Source organism: Manis javanica, chromosome 7, assembly GCF_040802235.1.
Source record: "Manis javanica isolate MJ-LG chromosome 7, MJ_LKY, whole genome shotgun sequence".
NCBI lineage: Eukaryota > Metazoa > Chordata > Mammalia > Pholidota > Manidae > Manis > Manis javanica.
In genome coordinates, this window is record NC_133162.1 from 45,697,189 (window position 1) to 45,715,250 (window position 18,062).

Sequence of the window (18,062 nt, forward strand, 5' to 3'; positions counted from 1 at the left end):
CCAGCCTAGACATCTCCCTCCTCATTCCAATGGCAAGTCCAGGAAACGGTGGGGTGGACGCAGCCACAACCGCAGCATTGCCTGGATCCCTGTGGAGGCTTTTTGATGATCATCCCCCGGCACGAGTCCTCCAGAGAGTGCTGATGCCGGAAGCTCCTCCTCATATCGTATCTTAGTTCATTTTCTGGGTATCCAAGCTAGGCCTTGATTTTCTGCATAGAAACAAACAGACCCTTTGCCCACACTTTGACACATGACATTGATATTTTTGAAGATTTTTTAAGAGTACAAGCCAGTGTTTGTGTTGACTCTCCATTACATTGTATTTTTACATCAAGTGTTGCTAATAAGAATTTGAAGGTAGAAGGACTGAAAAGAGTTTATTTAACTCAGCATAACCCATCTTTACTCTTGAAAAGTCAGGGAGATAATCTACTTCTGGAATATCTAGTACCCAAACTCCTAAAGGCCTGTTCAAAGTCAGAATCTCGGGAGATGGCATTTAACAGCTCCTCTCTGGGAATCTAATGCTTTCAAATGAGCTAGGAAAGAGATTTCTATGTGTTGGTGCTATCCAAACCAACCTCCCCACAATTCCCATGTTACAGATCTAATTTCTGAGAGGTTGTACACTGACTTTTTTCAACCACACTTACAGCTCTCAACAGCAACTATTGAAAAAATCATATTGAAACATCATATTGAAAAAAACCAATGGCCACAGGTGTCTCAAGCTATCACTGTAGCTGTGGTAGGATCAAAAGAGATTAAGAGTTCAATGACTTCATTTTATGAAGTAGAGGCCTTGGGAGATGAAGAGCTGGTGAAGGCCACATAACTCTTTAGTACCATAGCCACATCTTGAATCAATATTCTAATTTATTATTTAAAACTTGAAATGATCCAGCAATCCTAAGGAAACCACTGTTCAGCAGGAGCAAGAATACAGTGGTCCCATTAATTAATACTGGAAAACAGGGGTGGAGGTGGATATAGTTCATGTCTTCAGGACTAAGATGCTGTGAATTTGCCAGCCTGATTAAAAACACCAGGTGGGTGATATGCATGAAGTATCATTGGATGGGGCTCTATGTGGTCAAAACAGAGAGACTGCAATTCATTATTCTAAGAGCATCTTAACTATCAGCACATTGAATTAAGGGGCCAGTAGCAAAGAGGTCCTTCCCAAGTTAACAGCCACAAATGTGAAGGGTCAGGGGTCTTTAATTCAGAGGAAAGACTCTAGTCATATAAATGTAGAGATTTATTGTTCACCCAGTGATGAGCGCTGTGAGATCCAGGGTCAACATCCTTCACTACATCTGCTTTTGATAAGCTCTGTAAGAGTTAGTTATTTATGTCAAGAGTTCTTAGCTCCAAGCAAAATGGGGGTGGGGGATGGAGAGACAGTGAACAGAGTTGAGGAAAGGCACACAGCTCCCAGGGTTCAAAAGGCTAATAATCAAATACAGGGCTCCATCAATATCTGCTCAAGGGTTTTCCTGATTACACATTTACCAGCATAATGTATGGACTGAAAATAATGATGGGTTTTAATGTCTGTGAAATAGTCTGGGTATTAAAATAAAGCAGAACATTAATTTGTAATTGTAAAAAATAGTTTTTGTTTCAACAAAAAACTGCTCCATCTGTAACTTGTTTCTGGGTTATCAGGTTCTAGACCTGTACATTGTCTTTGACCTATTTTGCAACCCTTTGTAAATTGCTGGTAACTGATAGATACATAAATTCTGTTCTGCTCTTGATAATTGTTCATTTACAATTCATCTTGACATTCCTTTACTCCATATAAATTAGTGCTTTTTTGACTTTTCCTCTGGATTGGTTAAAATACCTGTCTGGTTTCCTCGCATGAGTCAAAATCTTTAACGTGTTCATCTTTATGTCTATACAAGAGTAATGATTTTACCTTTTTCTGAATATTATCTTGTAACACAAAGTCCTTCTGTAGCCTGATTGCTTGTGAAAAAGTTCAACCACCCTGGGCTTCATGTCTTTCTGAGATTTGGTTACATAGATCAGCTCTTTGGATACTTCATCACTAGCACTTACAAACATTGATATTTTAAAACAAAACACAGCTGAAGCCTTTTATTTTTTTATGTTATTTTCTGCACTGTTAGGGTAATTAATTTGAAATCACAGGACTGTATGTCTAAGGTACTTACCTGCCTATCAATTTTGCATCAAGGAGCTGAGAGAATTTGGTGGGGAGAAGGGCAGGGGCCAGCAGTGGGAAAGAGAATGTCAGGTGTAAGTACTGGGAAAGGAAATCCCAGGGCAAAATACCTCTAAAAACCAAAATCAGTCAAAAGGAGAAATAAAGTTTAAAACCAGTTTATTGCTTACAAACTGCATTCCAGGGCATTCTCTGTTTCCTGCTACAGCAGAAGCAAAATCAGCCCTCCCCTCACCTCTCAGGTACAGATAAGTCCAGGTAATTACCCACTGGTATGGAGATGAACTTCTCTCCATCCCTGAGGAATGATGCAAATGCACTAAAGCCATACTTCTTTCCACCTCTGAGTGCCTATTGATATGCAGATGTACTAAAGCCAGGTGAGATATTCTGGAAATATTTTACCCACACAGGAAACAGAAACCAGAGAGGTGGTTTTTTATGTGCTTCACTCCTGTGCTAGCATTTCAGAACAGGAAGGGTACCTGGTCCCATGTAATGGTAAACGCAGACCTGGAACCCATGCCTCCTGAGTCACAGGTGGCCCTGCTCTTAAGAAAAAAAGGAGAGGAGAGGCAGAAGCTTTTATTCTTAGAGGCCCCTCTGCCCCTAATCAGACCCACAAAGTGTACAGGGCAATGACTGTATTTCTGATGCTCCAATCTGAAGACAGAGATGAATTCAGCAGGTCCCCTTCCACCACCCACCATATGCATTACCTTGAGCAGCAGGCAGAGAGGGAGGGGTCACAGCTTCTGAGAAGGGCCTGGATGATCCCATTATCCCTGCCTGTTTTCCTCTGGAGCTGGAGGGAATGTGGTATTGAGTGACTCACAGACATTCTCAGTTTCTCCTCTATAAGAGGAAGAGACTGCAGGTGATCTGGAAGGCTTGTTTTTGTTCTGACCCGGCAGGAAGCCGAGATGAAGCCTTTGGTTTGTTGATCTGGGAAGCAACCTGCTGTTCATCATGGCTTCCTTTAGAATGGCCTGGCTTCAGTTTGGTCACCTACTAAGGACAAGGTGGCACTTCTCAGTTTGACAGATTTATATGCAAGGATTTCTTGGCCCCAAGGTAGAGGCTGCCTGGGACATTCTTTGGGATTCCTGCCCATTTTGGATGGATTGTCAGTTCTAGGTCATTTGATTATATTTCTGTGTTGATTAAAGTCTTCTTGGGATGTTAAACATCGATGAAATTTTGGTCTTCCCAGGAACATATTCAAAGCTTAAATATGTCTATTTTTAAATTGCTGAAACTCATTTCTTCCCTAAATGCTTTTAAAGCTAATAAAGTAAAGTATGTTGATTAATCATGGGTCTTTAGAAGTACGAATGGGGAAAGTTAACTTCACACTCAATTTCTTATTGGTTTTGTTGCAAATAGAATTCAAGCAAAATAAAACATTAATCTCCCTTATATAAAATGTCCCTACTCCAACCAATTGACAAAATGAAAATTAAGACTTAGTAATTCTGTGGGCATCTGTTACCTTTCAAATTTTGAAGCAACTGTGGCAGCTGTTTTCATTTTTTAGATGAAGCTCCAAGGGGTTAAGTGATTTAGTCAGTCTCACATCTGTTAATGAAAGAGTCAGAACTAAAACCCACTCTCCTGACCCCTCATCTTTCCCTTTTTATATGGCCCCATCTTACTTTCATTAGTTAGGAATGAAGTCTCCCTTTAATCATGAAACTCTCTTTGCCTTCTGAAAGATATTAAAATAAAAGTATATAATTGCAAAAAAAGACAACCCCAAACAACCAAACCAAAAGCAAAACAACAACCAAGATGTAGATGATTTTTGATTTATTACCTAGTCTTACTTCCATTTTAGAAAAGAGAAACAAAATATAGAATTCATATTTACATTTTTTTTTTTACAATGGAAAGTATTTACATTGTAGATACAAAGTACAAAATGGCATATAAAACTAGGACGACGCAGACACGAAGGGCCACAATTTCAGCAGGAAATTTTCTGGCTACTTTTCCCCTTACATGTGGAAGTGCATTAGGCTAACTATTGCCAAACCATTTTTTAAATTTAGCCAGTTGCTGTTTCATCTTTGTAGGGTGATGGCCTCTTCTCAGGAGCCTTTGTTGAGTGTAATTAGTAACTGATCTTCCCACATTGGGTTCTTGGGTCCTCCTTCGATCCTTAGGATGCCTAATCCATCACTGTGGCTTAGGCCACTGGCCCCGGTGGGTTTGCAGGCCCTTCTACTTAAGAAACAGCTAGAATTCTTCCCATCCAGGAATAGCAAAGCTGCATTTCAAGGAAAGGCTGATTTGTTCAGCTATGTCTTACGTAAAGTATCCAACTTGCAAAGAGTGTCCAGCCTTGCACATTTTAAGGCCAAGGACCAGAATGGGCTGCCGTTTAGTGTGCTGGCAACAGAACTAGGACTAGAACTGGGGTCTTCTGACCCCTGTGCAGAGCCCTTGCCCTGGTGATACACTGGTGGGATAGAGTTGTTCATAATTCTAGGTTTGCAGTCTTCCTAGATGTGTTGAAGTGGTAGGCAAGACATTTCAAACCAATGAGGTATGGGTCAGCTGGGGGTCTGTCCTCTACTTCAAAAACTCTTGAGAAGCCACTTATGAAGCCATCTAGTCATAGGTCCTTAGGCAAACCCGGACTACTTGGGATATTCTCCCTGTGGTTCACTTTTAGCCTGTAAGTTGTTGAAATGGAGCAAAGACCCCACCATCAAGGAAAAACACTGCTTTGACCTGATATGTTCAGGCATTGGCAAACTGAATCATAGGAATTAAAAATCAGAGTCAGAAATGGGACAGATAGAATAATTCATCAGAGAAACAAGCTTTGTAGAGACAGCCCTGATAATGGGAAGTAAACTATATATAGGTAGTAAAAAGACCCATCTTTTAATTTCACTATTAACAGAGAACTTACTCACTGAGGAAGCAAAGTGCTTTCCTATTCTACTTATCCAAATTAGTAACATACTTCCAAATTATCAAAACAGTTTGGTTGGAAAAATAAGTTGAGTACACCAGAAAAAATATCCAAAGTTAAGAATAAGAATACTAGTGATAATGATCACAATAAAAAAGAGACAGTGCTTAAAATGCCAAGATATATCAAAAGATATTTACTATATGAAGTTAACAATAGCACAACATGTATAAAATGGATGTGTAGGATTTAAACATTTCCAAAATTATCTGAAGTCTGAGAGAAACAAGAGAATCCCTGTTCCATTATTAAGCTCATGGAAATCAAACTGTGCATTTAACCAGTGTATGCCAAATGTACCAAATAACAAGAAAAAAAGCTTAAATGAAAGTGTAAATGTAACAAATGCATAAAACCCAAATTTTTCAGCAAACAGGTCAGCCTGGGGTTGCTGTGGAAATTTGCAACATCCAGTTGGGCAGAAAGGAAGTGTTGGAAATGAGGGAATCAGACACCTTACCCTTAGTAGTATTTTCCTGGTAAAAATGGCATTTTTAATGAATCACTGAAGTATAATATAAGATTCTATAATCTGTTTTACAGAGGAAGCTCTCAATCTCATTGAGTAATTAAAATCCTTTGGAGCCCTTTTTCAGATCATAAATGGGACAGCCCTGGTTCCCGGTGGGGTCTGGCATGACAGATGGGCTGCTGGAGAGAAACTGGGCTCTGAGGCTCAGGGACTCTCCCAGAAGTTGGCCTTCAGGCCAGCAGTGAGAGGCTAAAGTTGAGGCTGAGGTACTGGGAAGCCCACAAAGGCCATGATGCTGTTGGGTTGCTGCCAGCCAGGGGAGTGCCTTTCTGAGGCTGGCGGAAGAAGCCCATGGGGCCCCAGGCTCCAGGTGCCCCACACAGGCTTCTTCCACCATGGCCTTCAGCCTGGTGTGGATGTGCTGGGAGCTGTGAGCACTGGCGGTCAGAACCACACTCACTTTGAAGGTCCCGATGTGGGAGCTCAGTGAGGGACGTTCTTACTAGTGGCTTTTTCAGGAAAGGGAACTTTAACTGGAGAAACCAGACTTCCTTCAGGGCCCCCATCTCAAGTGGGGACCTCCTTGGTTTATGACTAGGTTAGTACCTGGACAGGGAGACTGGAAGCCGTGCCCCAGTGTAGAACCAGTGAATTCCTCTGTGTTGGTGTGCAGGTGCTGGCATATTTCTTGGCCACTTGGTAGCGTGGAATGTTGCTCAGTTCTGCCCCTCTCCCTGCTGAATTAGGGCTCATCTGACCCAAGTTTTCACATGGTCCACTCACAGTTACAGTCCTAGAGACATCACTTCTCCTGCATGAACCTGCCGTAACACCTTCCAGGGGCACAGACAGTGCAGGTGTCAATTACCTCTCAAACACAGTTGTTATAAACCCTTTTGGCCATATGACAGCAACAAAGCCACTTAGCAATTTCCATGCTTATGCTGACTGTCCTAGAGTGCACACACTGAACTCTACTGGCCCTGGGGACAGGGCCTCTGCAGACCCCTGCTTTGTCATGGGAAATACTGAGAACCTTTTGAGACAGGGACCATGAATTTAGACAGAGTAGGGTGAGGGCCTCTGGATGAAGCAAAGCAGGATTAATTACGGTCCGAAGAAAGTAAGAATGTGCAAAGAAAGTCTTACCAAAACTCTGTGTTAAAAATTAAGCAAAGTTAGACTCACACAAATTATTTAGGATAAAAATACCAAATTTGGAATTTAGGCAATCTTCAGTGGAATTGGTAAAAACAAAAAACAGCATTCAGGCTGTGACCAATAAAAACTGAACACCTCAGTTAAACCTAAGGTTTAAACCCTGAGACGAAGCCCAACCACGGGCTCTCTTGTCCCCTCCTGGCATGGGCCAGGAACTCTGTCCTCTTGCTTTATCTCTAAATAAAAGCCTCTCCCTTGCTTGCCTCCCTTGAGTGTTTGCAAAGTTCATTCTTCGACTGCGTGAACAAGAACCCTGGCCTCACTTTCGTGGGGCGCTTGGATGGCCACGGTACTGGCTTGCTTATTTTTGGCTAAACTATAATCCAGAGTTCATTTTTAAGAAAAAGATTAGCTCTTCTGTTTTCTGCCACAAATGCCTGGCACTGGGTTTCTCTGAATGTCTCATTGAGTATTAGAGACCTTATCCTAGATTCCAGCAGTCCATGAAAGGAAGGAAACCAAGTGAGTTCCCAAAGGAAAAGGAAAGAACTGCACAGGGAACTTGAGCCCCTGCTGTTCACTGCAGGTTGGCATCTGGGTTTGGTGGGAAGGGGATATTTGCCATTCGGGCCTGAGCCAGAGCACCTCTTTAAATTAGAAAAAGCAGATACCTGTGTGGTTAAAAACCTAACCAAATGAAACAACTCCCTGACAGGCATAAGGAAAAATGCATTTGACCTGTTGAAATAATCAAGAAAGCTACTGAATTACAGATTCACAATATTCCATCTAGCCTCACCCTTTCATTTCAGGGAGGGGGGAATGGAAATTTTGCTCTGTAGCCTGCTGCCTTCCTCTGGAGATGGAGCAGGTCACAGCCCTGTATCAAGAAGTTTGCTGTGATATGTTGAACTTAAAACCAATAGGAAACCCTAGAGACTTTGCTTATGACCCTGAAACCAAAAAAACAAAGAAAACAAGGGTTATTTCACCAGTAACTCTTAATAACAATGTTTTATCAGACTTTCAATGGAAACCAAAAATACAATATGATACAATAAAATAGTGTATTTCTGTTCTTATGGGGAACATAACAAGATAAACAATGCATCTGTCAAAGACTCTATTTAAATGAAAGGCACCAGAAGTGTTTGGTAGGAAAACAAAACTGTCACATGAATTGACAAGATAGCAGAACTTTCTCCCCAGGGGGATCGTTTTGTGGATGTGAGCTAGGACGATGCTCAGTGGGCTGAACAGGGAGAAGTGTTGGGAGCTCTGAGGGGACAGAGGATGAGAATGGAGACAGAGATGGGGCCTGGGGTGAGAGAGGGGGCCATGTGGTCTGAGGCTGAGAAGTGAATGGACAGAGAACTGAAAAACAAAGAAATCAGGCCAAGAGTGGATGCAAGAAAAGGAGGTGACAAATCCTCTGGGGGTTTCAGAAGGAAAAGGGGCAGAGCTAGGAAAAGCCTCCACCAGGAGGGCTGGGGGGCTTTGGGGACCATCTGGGGAAGTGCCAAAAGCAGCCAGCAGGTAGAATCCTCCCGGCTCTCACCATCTGCTTGGTATGGTAGAAGCAGGCCCAGGGGCCGGGGTGGAGGGTGACGGGACCCCAGGGAGGCCAGGGACTGCCCTGTAGCTCAGGAGGGTCCTGCGTGGTGAAACAAGACCTCTGCTTGGTAAAAGGCACTAGGGCATGAAAGGGGTTCCTGCAGGGGTCAGGATGGGTCAGCCCTGGTTGTTGGGGACCCCTGGAATGGAGAGGGGGGATGCCTCAGGAGGGGCTGAGCACCATGTTGCCTTCACAGGAGGCACTTTTGACCCAAAGGAGAGCTCAGAGGAAATAACTTTTTAAAAGTCATAGGAAAAATACAGAGATTAATAAAAAGAAGATATCTTGCACATCAGAAAAACTGAAGCCATTAGCAAACTCTATGTAGGTAAATGTTTTCTTCTTCCTTATAAAAGACCCACTGCCTGCAGTGTGGACAGGACCTTACCAAAAAATTTCAGAGAAAAAAACTAATCCTTTTATCATCTAGCAGTTACCCCTGAAAACTTCTTCCTGCTGCCTAATCTATACAATCAGTCAAAGAAGCTGTTGACCTTCATTCTGCAATTCTGAAAATTAGGTTCTGACTTACTTAAAAAAATACATTAAACCCTCAATTAACTGCACTGAAGTTTCCTGCAAGACACAATGCAATCGAACTTTTTCTGCTGAAATACTGAGGTAATGATTGTGAAACTTAAGACGAGAGATTGACCACTAGGGCATGGATGGCGGGGCAGGAGGAGGGCGGGAGGCGGCTGGGGAGACAGACGCAGGCCCAGCATCAGTGAACATGGTGGAGTCAACCAAAGGGGAAATCCTCATTCAACCAGGACTAGGGATAACTGGAATTTTAAAGAAAGATTTTTTAAAAATTGGTTATTTTCCTCTTTTAGGGAAAAGAAAAAAAACCCTATGAACACTTATGGTATTTAGTTTTAAAAAGCCCCTCCTCAGGGGGAAGTCCACCACCATCTTTTTCCCCACTCCCGCTGGCCACCACTTCTACCTCTCCAGTATTCAGCGTCCACAACATTTGTCAACCAGGCCCTCTGTGTCAACACAAAGCGGCCTGCTTTGAGCCTAATTTCACCAGAAATTTTCATGAACCATTTCTCAAATGACTCTAGTTAATTGAGGTTTGACTAGGAAAAGCAAGGTTTCTTTTGAACAGTGAACACTAACCATCACGTTGCCTAACCTTTATATAGCTCTCTGTATTCCAAGTCCTTTCACAGAGGTAGTCCTCGCATCGCCGCGAGGCAGGCAGAACCTGCCCCAGGTTACAGATGAAGGAAAGAGTCCAGGAGCACGGGAGCCACTTGCCGCAGGTCGCCCAGCTGGCAGGCTGACCTGCCTCCCAGGCCAGAGCGCTGTCCCGCTCACTGGCTGGGGGAAGTCCAGGCACATTTATTTTGGTGGACATTTGCAATAAAATACTTTGTCTTTGGAATGAGTAGAGTGCAAGAAAAACGTCTCTTAGCAGGTGGTTTCACTGCATTTCTTAGAGTGAAGAGAGCCCAGGGACAGAGAATTTCCTCTCTTAAAAGGTGGCCATGATGGATCTGTCTTCCTCGACTGTTGTTGGTTCAGCCGGCGGTTTGCTGGCAGCTGATAAGACCTTTTGACTATATAGGAAAGTCCAGGATCCTGTGAATTATCAAAAGTCCTCAAACCCCTTCACTGTGTATCATATACAGGGATGCTTTTAATTTCTCCTATGCCCCGGCGATGGCGGGAGTGTTGGGTGGCTGGATTTTACTTGGCTGTAAAAGCCTGATGGTACTCACTGAGCCCCATGTCATGTCTGGATCAGCATTTGGGTCCATGAATTTTGCCACATCCAGTTATGGACATGCATCTTTGACCCCAAGGGGCCGAGGTGGACCCATGCCATTTGTCTGCAGCCCTGGATGTGCCATGCCTACTGGGGTAAAGAGGCCACTGTTCCAACTTACAGTAAGCATCCGAAGTGGGAAGAAATGGAGTTATCAGTGAAGGTTGGGATGGTGGGCAACAGTTTTGTCGGCCAGACACTATGAATGGGGAAAACAGTAAACTTGCTGTAACTCATTTACTTTAACCTGCAGAGCTGAGAAAAAATGTTATAGATTTAAGTCAGAATGTGTGCCCTGGTGATCCATCTCTCCATCTTGGAATTGTCTTGGGGAGGAATTTTGCTGAAATGTCAGTTTATTCAAGACCTTGCTGTCCTTTGAATACCACCACCCGTTGTTTCTGCCTCCCTCAGGCCTGCCCTCTCATCTGATGCAGGTGAGTAGAGCTGGGAACCGGGGGTGGTACCTTTGTTCGCCACACAGTGTCCACCTGGTCCTGACACCATAGGCCCTCTCTACATGGTTGCAGCTCTAAGGATCAGGAAGTGTTGAGGACTCGCCAGAAACTGCCCTGGAAGACTGGGGATGACTTGTATATTGGATCATAATTAGTGTGACCCCACATCCTGGTTTGCTAGGTCGACATCTGTCATCATGGCATCACTAATAACAGTCATTCACGTGCAGAGGAACGTGCACTGAACAAGAGAATATGGCCACCCTATCTGTGGAAGGAACAGCAGCAAGGTGGTCGGCGTATGGTGACCGCAGGGGTGGGAGGAGTGCATGGGTAATTTCCAGGCACTGGGCCTTTAACAATTTTGCTAGAGGAAGAGGGCTTATTCCAGATCCTTTTGAAAATATGTAGACTGCTGCCTCTCTTGGCTGTCAGCTCAAGACTGGCTGGAGCTTCTCAGGACACCAGACTAGATGCGTGAGGCCCTTGGCTCTGAGGGCCGGCCCAGGGGTCCGACCTAATCACCCAGTCTTGCCTGTGGGCCTCTCTCCTCTACTGTGTTTTTGTTCCATCCTCTTGAAGACAAATGCTCTCTGCTTTTCCAGCTTGGTACACTTATCAGCTTATAACATTTTAAGAACCCAGGACGTAAAAGGGTTAACAGTGACAGCACCAAAGAAATGAAGGGAAATCTGTTGAGAAGGAGCTGGGAAAGATGACATGTCTCTGGCCACAGCCTCCAGGGAGGCTTTCCAAGTTCAGAGCATGACAATGCTGGCAGCCCCTTCTGCAGAGAGGTTGCTCAAAGAACTGCAAGGGCCCTTGAGAGTGCAGAGCAGCAGAGGGCCCTAGCTGCGGGCGCAGCAGGAATCCGCAGAGAGCTGAAAGAGGCAGGTGTGGTGGCTTTGCCCTTCTAGCTGGGCTCTGACCCTTGGGGAGGGCAGATGGCCCATGCTGTCCTCTGGTTGCCCTCTGATCAGCCCCTGGGAAGGATTCGGCTGTGACCCTCTGTCCAGGGGTAGCTCCATCTTCTCCCTCCTCCAGGGCAAAGATGCTTTCCCCAAGGCTCTGGGCTGGCTGGCTTCACTTCTTGGCAACTAACCATGGACTCTGGCCCTTGAGGAGGCATAGAGAAGGGGATGTTTGAGAAGGAGGCTTGCTGGTAATTAGCATATTGGGCACCTCCCTGGGCCTGGATTGGCAGACTCCCAGCAGCCTCCAAGTTTGGACCTGCCCTCTCTAGCCCCTTTCTTCTGCTGCAGTCCCACTTGCCTTCTGGTGATTTCAGAAGCCTGCGTGTCCCCAAATCATGCTCACCTGAAGATTCTATCAAGGAAAGGACGAGGAGACAAGGGAGAGGATTGCCTGTCTGCTGTGGCCAGCTCCTCCTTTTCTGCTTTGCAATCCCTTCCAGGCCAAACGGGCCCTCCCTTCACTCTGGCCACACTGGCCCCCACAGTGTCCTCTGCCAGTGCCCTCATTAGCACTTAGAACATATGTCCTTGTATTGCTGGGCATCCCTGTTAAGTACTGGAGGGCAGGCTGTATGTAACAGTCCGTAGCAGCCCCACCCCTCCCTTCCCACTTCCTGCACATAGTAGGGGCTTGCTAAATAAAGTAGGTTGAGAACTCAGCAGGTCAGGGATGTTTATGAGCTGTGACCACGGATGGGGGTGCTGAGCTAGGCCCCTCAGGAGCCTCGTTAATTAGAAAGTCCTGCCCTTCTAAGAGCTCACTGTTTCATATGGAAGACTGACTTTTGCTACTCTAATAGAAGATGGAGGAAGAAAAGAACACAGACTCGTCCAACTGAGGAACTCAGAAAAGTCTTCCCAGGGCCATTGCAAACTGAGCTGGGCCTTGAATGGAGGGTAGAATTTTGACAGATGAGAAAGAATGGCATTCCAGGCAAAGGGCCCAGCCCAGGTAAAGGTGTGAAGTGGGGAGCAGAGGGTGTGTGTGTGGAGCCAGTGGGTAGACCCTGGAAAGGAGGGAACCCTGGTGGGACGGCCCATGGCACTGAGGCTTTGTTCCTCGCTCAGCTCTTCCACTGTCTACATGCTTCTTAGATGTTGGCTGTTACTTGGCAGGGCTTTTCTAGGAAACAGAGGGTCACTTTGCATGGAATTCTGCTTTAACATATGAAATACATGTAAACTCATAGGAGATCCTCCCCCTCCCTGCCCCCCAGTGAGGAGGTGCTGCTTGAACTCCAGCCTTGAAAGTTTGGCTCCTTGAAGGACGGGGCTGAGGTCCCTCCCTGAGCCTCCTCCTCCGCTCACCATCTTGGGGGCGCCGGCTCCTCCCTGCTTCACTCACCAGCACCTTCTCTCTGTCGGTGGTGTGGAGTCCTAGGTGCTTGATGTCTCTCATGCCCTGAAACCATATCCAGGGCAGGGCCAGGTGCAGTCGGGCTGCAGAGTGTGTGGGTGGTGCACGGGAGGGGCGCGGACAGCTTCCCGTGCAGCACAGTGTCCTTGCACATTTGTGGGGCCCTGGGAAGCCCCACCGGGTGCCAGGTATTAAAGTTGGCCTGCAGGTATTGCCTAGTCTCTGATGACTGCAGCAGTGTAGATGTGGATCTGAGAAACAACCTCTGCGTGCCCTGGCAGAGCCAACCCCGCTCACCTACTCCCGCCTGGCCGGGTCCACTTGGGTCTCGTTATTCAGGGTTGTAAAGCACACACATGCCACACACAGTTCTGCAGTGCCAACTCCATGCATAGCACCCTCACAGCCCAGCAGCTCTAGGCGCACACTGGACGCCCCAGCGTCTCCACCCTCCCTTGAACTGACCCGCGGCCCTGGGTGCTCCCTGGATGACCAGTCCATGGGGTCAGAGGAGTTCTGGGTGTCAGAGGCCACCCAAGTCAACCTCCTCATGTGCCAGTTGGGGAAACTGAGACCTGGAGTTGCCCCATGCCAGATAGTTAACAGTGGAGAAAGGACTGGAAGTGGAGCCTCCTGACTTGCTGGCCAATGCCTTCCCCTTTCATGGGCTAGCTTTAACTGTGCCCGTGTCTGTGGCCGGGTGAAGTCAGGGGAGGGAGGCTGAAGCACAGCGTGAGGACAGGGCGGTACAGACGTGTGGAAGAGGCCATCTCTGCCTTAGCAGGCGGGGTCTCCTTCTGCCTACATGAGTACAGAGGCACAAGTTGCCCACCTTGGTGACAGTGTTACTCCAGCCTGCACCACCGTTACGCAGCCACCCACTGGGGCACTGGCTCAGTCTTTTGTCAAGCTGGGTGTCTGCAAGTCTCCAGGTAGACAATGCCAGGCAACAATGGATTCCATGCCGGAGCACAGGGCTGGACGCAGAAGGCGGCCAGCAGCTGTCAAGACCCAGCGCCTTGCAGTTCACAGAGGACATCTGCCAACAGGACTGCAGTTTCTCCTGAAGGACAGGCCTGGGGGCATCGCTCATTCCCCGAGGAGGCAGTTCTCAACAGAAAGGCCTTTAGGTTCTCAGGAACAGAGTGAGTATCTTTAACCTCCGTGAACCCTCCTGGCCTCTGGCCACTGCCCTTCTCTGGCCCAACGCCCCACCCCCCACCCCATTCCTGCACCTCTCCTTCTAGCACCTGACTATTCTTGTTCTCCTGGCCTGCTACCATTAGTATGGATCTCCAGCCACTCTGCAAACTTCCTGACCATTGGTTTCTCTACTTCTGATCTCCCTGCACCGCATTTGACACAGCTGAGTTAAGGTCCCAGTGGAAGGGCTGAAGATAGGGATGTGGGGCCAGGAATTCTCATCTGGCTATCACTTGTATGAAAATAGCTTCATGAACTTCAAACTTAAGGAAACTGAAGAGATCAGGAAGCTTTTGAGCCAAAGGCCTTGGAAGGAAGTGGCGTCTTTGCTCCCCTTTCAGTAAGTTGAAAGTTGGGAGCACCCAGGCGTACAGCTCGCAGCCCTGCAGGGAAGAGGTCCCTGCCGAGGATGCAGGGGCACCAGACTTGGGGTGACAAAGAGCTTGTGCACACAGGGCCAAACCTCCGTGAACTGCCACCCCCGGGGAGGGGAGGGTGTCACTGGAACCAGGCCCATCGTTTCTTTTTCTAACCACCACGCAGCTTGAGGAAAACATGTGGAGGACCTGCCCCTGCCTATCCAGGGCTCTCCTGACACCTCCTCTGTACTTATTCTTCCTGACTCTTTTAAACTTTTCTTTATTCATATTTCTATTTTATCATTTATGTTCTTGCAAGGGACTTTGAGTCTTTTGTGATGTAGTAAGTAAATGAATAACACCAGGATGGAGACAAAGTAAAAGAGGTTTGTTTCTATTTGCCCAAAGTTATCCACGGTATTCAGCTAACACAGCACCTCAGTTTCTGGAGCTTTCCAGTTAATGTTTGACTCTACTCTGAGATCAGGAGGGGCTTCTGGCTGCTCCACCAAGGGCTCCGACAGGGGAGCGAGGCAGGGGGACTGAAGAATAGTCACACCCTGATTCCTCAGGACCCTGGTCCAGGGCCCGGGGGCTGGGGCATGGGAAGAGCAGAAGAAAAAGGGTGAAGAGAGTGGCATCGGGGTGGCACCCATCAGCAGTCAGGTGCAAACAAGCCTCCAGTGGCAGAGGTTGTGGGAGGGCTGTATTTGTGGGCTCTTTCCTCCAAAAACATATGAGCAATCAGGTGACTGTCCTACTAGAAAGATGACTGTAACTCTGGCTAGATTCATTATTATATATATTCACTTCTTTCTTCTGAATTCAAAAGAAAGGAAAATTAAAATATTTTCTTAGTCTCTGAAAGTACATGGGTCACGGTGCTTGATGGAGAAGTTGGCCCTGGATGGGGTCACGGGAAGCTGGCTCAGGATGAGAACCATTTCTGGGTTCCGTATTGTTTGGAAAGTGCTGTATTCTGGAACTCTCCCTCAGTAGAAAAAGCTGGTGGCTTGGTCTTGAGTGGCTCATGCTTCTGCCACATGGGGAGGGGAGAGATGAGCTCCATTAATTAGATGACCAGAGAGATCGGTTCTAGGTTAGCTGCTTCACTTTTAAAATGAGGCAGCTAAGACTCAGAGGAGAAAGTTGTTTGGTTTCTAAATTAGTGGAGGGGACAAGTAGAGTAAGAATGATGGCTCTCCATCCTGGACAGCATGTGGTTCCATAAACACAGTGTGGCAGGGCTCTCGTGGATGTGAAGCCCACTGATTTAGAGTTTGTGTGATGGTGTGGACAGAGTCTGAGTTGGTCATTGTACCGTCAATGAGGGGAGGATATATTAACAAAAATTAAAATGTAAATAAAATGGGGGTGTGTGTATAAACTACCCAAGGACTTTGTTATTTTCAAGCCCTTTAGAAGCACCAATTTATGTTGTAAAACATGTAACCATAAACCTGTATGCTACACCAGACATAATACCTACCTAGTTTGGAAAGTAGGTTTCTTGAGATTTTTACTAAGCAGTGCACTGTGAATAGAGCTCTACACAACTCTGTTTATTAAAAACTAAACACAACTTCAGGGTGCAGGTCTGGCCCAGATTGGTGTTTTCTGAGTGTTCCTTGCTAGAGTGGAATGGCAATGAGGCAAACTTGTCGCCTTCTAGTTGTGAGTGGACCTTGCAGATCTTTATCAGCAATAGCTATTATTAGTGGCTGCAGCTCAAAAGGAAAAACACCTCAAAAACCACAACCACCACCACCAAAAAAAAAAAAAAAAAAAGCAGTAGCAAATAGCCAGCCTTTTGTAACCCTGGGAGCCCTTGGGGGGCGGTTCAGCAAAACTGAACCTTAAATGTTCAAATGACACTGCAATAAACCTGGGATATTTACAACAGACTGCTTAATAGAGTCCTTCCTCCCTCTGTTGGGCTTAACATTTCAAACCATTACACTGTACTTGTGAGGACCCCTGTTTCTTCTGAGACTTCCTGCTTTCACAAGAAAGAATGTATTTAATATAACGATTCATCAGGATCATGAACTGCCATGTTTCATTTTTTAAATAATGAAAATCCGTAAGAGTTTAAAATGGTCTTAGATACACCTAGCTTGGCAAACACCACGGATCTCCATGTTTCTGTGAATTCACACATAAGCTAGCCAGCACCTCAGTACTGGTTGGACCCCTTTGGCACCAGACACAATAATTTATTAAGCTTCAATACTTAATAAATGTGCACAAATATCATGCAAACGTATGACCATACTCACAAACAAAAAGTGTATTAGAGTTGTAGACTTACACAAAACATCTTGTAAACAAAAGGGAAGAGGTTGGTATTTTCTGTACAAAATAGGCAGATTTTTCCTTTTTTTAATAATCTGTAAGATGCATCATACTTCTGATGTTTTCAAAAAGTGAAAACTGTATAAAAATAAATATTCTATGTACAAACACACACACAGGCCAATCCAGGTTAGAGGCATCACTGCAAAGCAAAAACAAACACAAACAACATAGAATTAATGACAGTGGGTCCGTGGGAGAGGAGGTAGACCTCCTGGGTTGGATGGGAGCTTGGGACAAGGGAACTGGGGGAACTATGAACGCTCCAGGTCAAAGACCCTCGTGCTGAGGGTGGGAACCCACTTTCGCCTTCCAGTCACTCCCCCTCATGGCCACTAGAGGGCACTTGCTCTCTGTGCTGCCTTTGGAGGCCTGGCTGTGGAATTACCACATCCTCCCAAACTGCATTTGTGGTGTGAACCAACAGACAAGGTCTCTAACTGCTTTTCCAAGACACTGTAGGTCTTGATAGTGGTCATTCTTCCCCTGCTAAGAACCGTCTCCACCTCCTAACTATCAGCAACAATCTCGAAGAAGAAAATACTTTTCTTGGGGAAGGGGTTTCGTTTGACACACCTCTCACCTTAAAGCTTCTGTGGAGCCTTAACTAGGCCTAGAGGAACTTGCCAAGAGGACAAGGCACAGCTGGAGGGACAGATTCCTGGGGAGGCGTGTCCCTTGAGGTCTGAGCTTTTCCTTTCTGTGGTTAGGGGGGTGCTTCAGGTACCTGGGCATGTGAGTGCCCCACTGTGGGCCTAGGGTCTTGGCAGTCTCACTTCTTTTACCCAATGCCAGGAGCTGATGAGATTCTGGGCATTCAGCATAGAGGAGCTATTCATCTCATTGTAAGTATGACTCTGTTGCCACTGGGACAGGACTGTACAGCTAAGTACAAACCCTTGGTTGGGGTCTCCAGCTTTTATGAGAACAAGCCAATACCTTAAGAGCATGCAGTGAGGAATGTGAGAGGTGTTCGAGAGAAGGCAAGGTGGAGGGAAGCCATGGGTTGGGGGACAGCATGGCAGCTGCTACCTCTGCTGGGGGCCAAGTTGGGCTTCCTGATTAAAAAAACGGATGGCCCTGGTCAGGCTGGGAAGCCCTGTGCTTTGGGGCCATGGCTGAGCAGGGGGATTGTGCGCAAGGGCACA

At 46.2% G+C, this 18,062-nt stretch overlaps 1 protein-coding gene across 7 annotated transcripts in view; it reads right to left on the reverse strand.

Annotated features, from left to right (window-relative positions):
• Positions 1–4,005: 4,005 nt before the first annotated feature.
• LOC108405049 (uncharacterized) overlaps positions 4,006–18,062 on the reverse strand; it is a 92,430-nt gene continuing 78,373 nt past the window's right edge. Inside the window, exons 38-39 of one of the 7 annotated variants that reach the window (XR_012133191.1) lie at positions 16,871–17,056; positions 4,006–11,782 (exon numbers count right to left, since the gene is read on the reverse strand). Coding sequence is in view for 6 of the 7 variants with exons in the window: in XM_073240916.1 (XP_073097017.1) it covers positions 17,054–17,056 (3 nt within the window). In the remaining variant the exon portion in view is untranslated. Of the gene's footprint in view, positions 11,783–16,370; positions 17,057–18,062 lie in introns of those variants that run through there. The other 6 variants (XM_073240916.1, XM_073240914.1, XM_073240912.1 and 3 more) reach the window with 6 other exon arrangements.